This window comes from Halyomorpha halys, unplaced genomic scaffold (genome assembly GCF_000696795.3).
Source record: "Halyomorpha halys isolate HHAL.00 unplaced genomic scaffold, Hhal_1.1 Scaffold514.1, whole genome shotgun sequence".
Taxonomy (NCBI): domain Eukaryota; kingdom Metazoa; phylum Arthropoda; class Insecta; order Hemiptera; family Pentatomidae; genus Halyomorpha; species Halyomorpha halys.
Genome location: NW_027108282.1, coordinates 33473 through 35026, shown reverse-complemented (window position 1 = coordinate 35026; position 1554 = coordinate 33473). Strand labels below are relative to the sequence as shown.

At 28.4% G+C, this 1554-nt stretch overlaps 1 protein-coding gene across 1 annotated transcript in view; it reads left to right on the top strand.

Annotated features, from left to right (window-relative positions):
• Positions 1-1095, top strand: part of LOC106683759 (uncharacterized) — a 24398-nt gene extending 23303 nt beyond the window's left edge. Inside the window, exon 4 of the mRNA XM_014425433.3 lies at positions 777-1095. Coding sequence (XP_014280919.1) covers positions 777-1031 — 255 coding nt within the window. The 3' untranslated portion in view covers positions 1032-1095. The remainder of the gene's footprint in view (positions 1-776) is intronic.
• The last annotated feature ends 459 nt before the right edge of the window (positions 1096-1554 follow it).

Sequence of the window (1554 nt, the reverse complement as noted above, 5' to 3'; positions counted from 1 at the left end):
GGACCCTCATACATTAGAAATCGGAAACGGTAAAAAATAAGCGAATAAAAAAAAAAATCTCATTGGTATTCGATTACACATTTTTCCGAATAATTGTGTATTCGACTATTTTTTGAAAATAAATTAATATTTCAAATATCGTAATACAAAAGTATTTTTATTCGAATAAAAATATATTCGTCTCTCGTCACTTGAATAAAAACTCCGAATATATATTTATTGGTCTCTCGTCAATCGAATTCAAACTCCGAATAAAAATTTATTGGTCTCTCGACAATCGAATAATTTTCGCCCAACTCTGAACCATTTTCCTGATTATCCCCAAAGGTTGAAACACAAAAACTTATTGTAAATAATTATGTTGGAGTTCTGGCCAGAGTCTCCACTCAACTCCTAGCTAAGCGTACTGGTTTTTAATATCATGCAGTTAATAATAAATAATGCAGAATAAAAAGCAATGGGATCTTTCGGATTCCTGCTTTTTCTTCCACAAGTGGGAAGACCAGATCTTTTCAGAGTTCCTAAAGCTTAATAAAAATAGGAGTGATTGTGATTAAGATATTATTATATTTATTGTTAAATTCTTTTTCATTTTCTTTTATATATTTCTTATTTTACTTACATATTTGTAAATATTGTGTGAGTGTGCTCTATGAGTCCTTCTGCCTTTGTTTGGAAATATATTATATAAAGTAATCTTACACAATAAAATCATTTAAACAATTATACAAATTGATAAATATAATTAGTTGCTAATAAAGTTTTCTTCTTTTCAGGGTCGTTATCAAGCCAAAAATATCTTATTCGAACCGGAGAACTATAGGTCTTTTTTCCGTACGCTGTCTGACGAAGAATGGTTGCATGCTCATATAGATCTTTACCAAGACGAAAAGAGAGAAACAAAAAAGGAGGCTTGCATAATGGGCGTAGCATCTTTCAAAATGGTTCGCGTCGAGGTAAAGAACAACGGAAACAGGACGCAGAGAAGACGAACGAATGAGAATAAACATAAACAAGAAGGGATACAATAAAAATTAAAGAGGATAAAATATAATAGATAAATAAAGCAGTACAAAAAAAATACATTTTTCATAATATCGTATATTTATTAAATTATTTCTAACGTAGTGTTAATTGGAAATGAAAAAAGTTATATATATATATGTATATATAGTCGACCGAAAAAGTTTAAATACAAGAAGATGATCAGGGTTGCAGTAAAAAAAAAAGAACAAATAATTTATAACTATTTTAATGTCCAACGTTTCGCCCCACTTTGCAGGGCTTCATCGGGGCTAAAAAGATACAAAAAAAAAAAAGCAGAGAATATTACAACAATAAGGTAATTTAAGCTAGGATAAATATTACGTAAAAATAAAGTGATAAGAAATTACATATAAATAAAAGGAAGGAAGACATAAAATAGTATCAATATAAAGTAAACTTGAATAAACAATAATAAGAATAAAAAATAAGTAACAATGGTAAGAGTATTTTTTTTAAATACGTAAAATATACAGTTAAAAAAGTACAGGAGACGTACATAAAACAAAA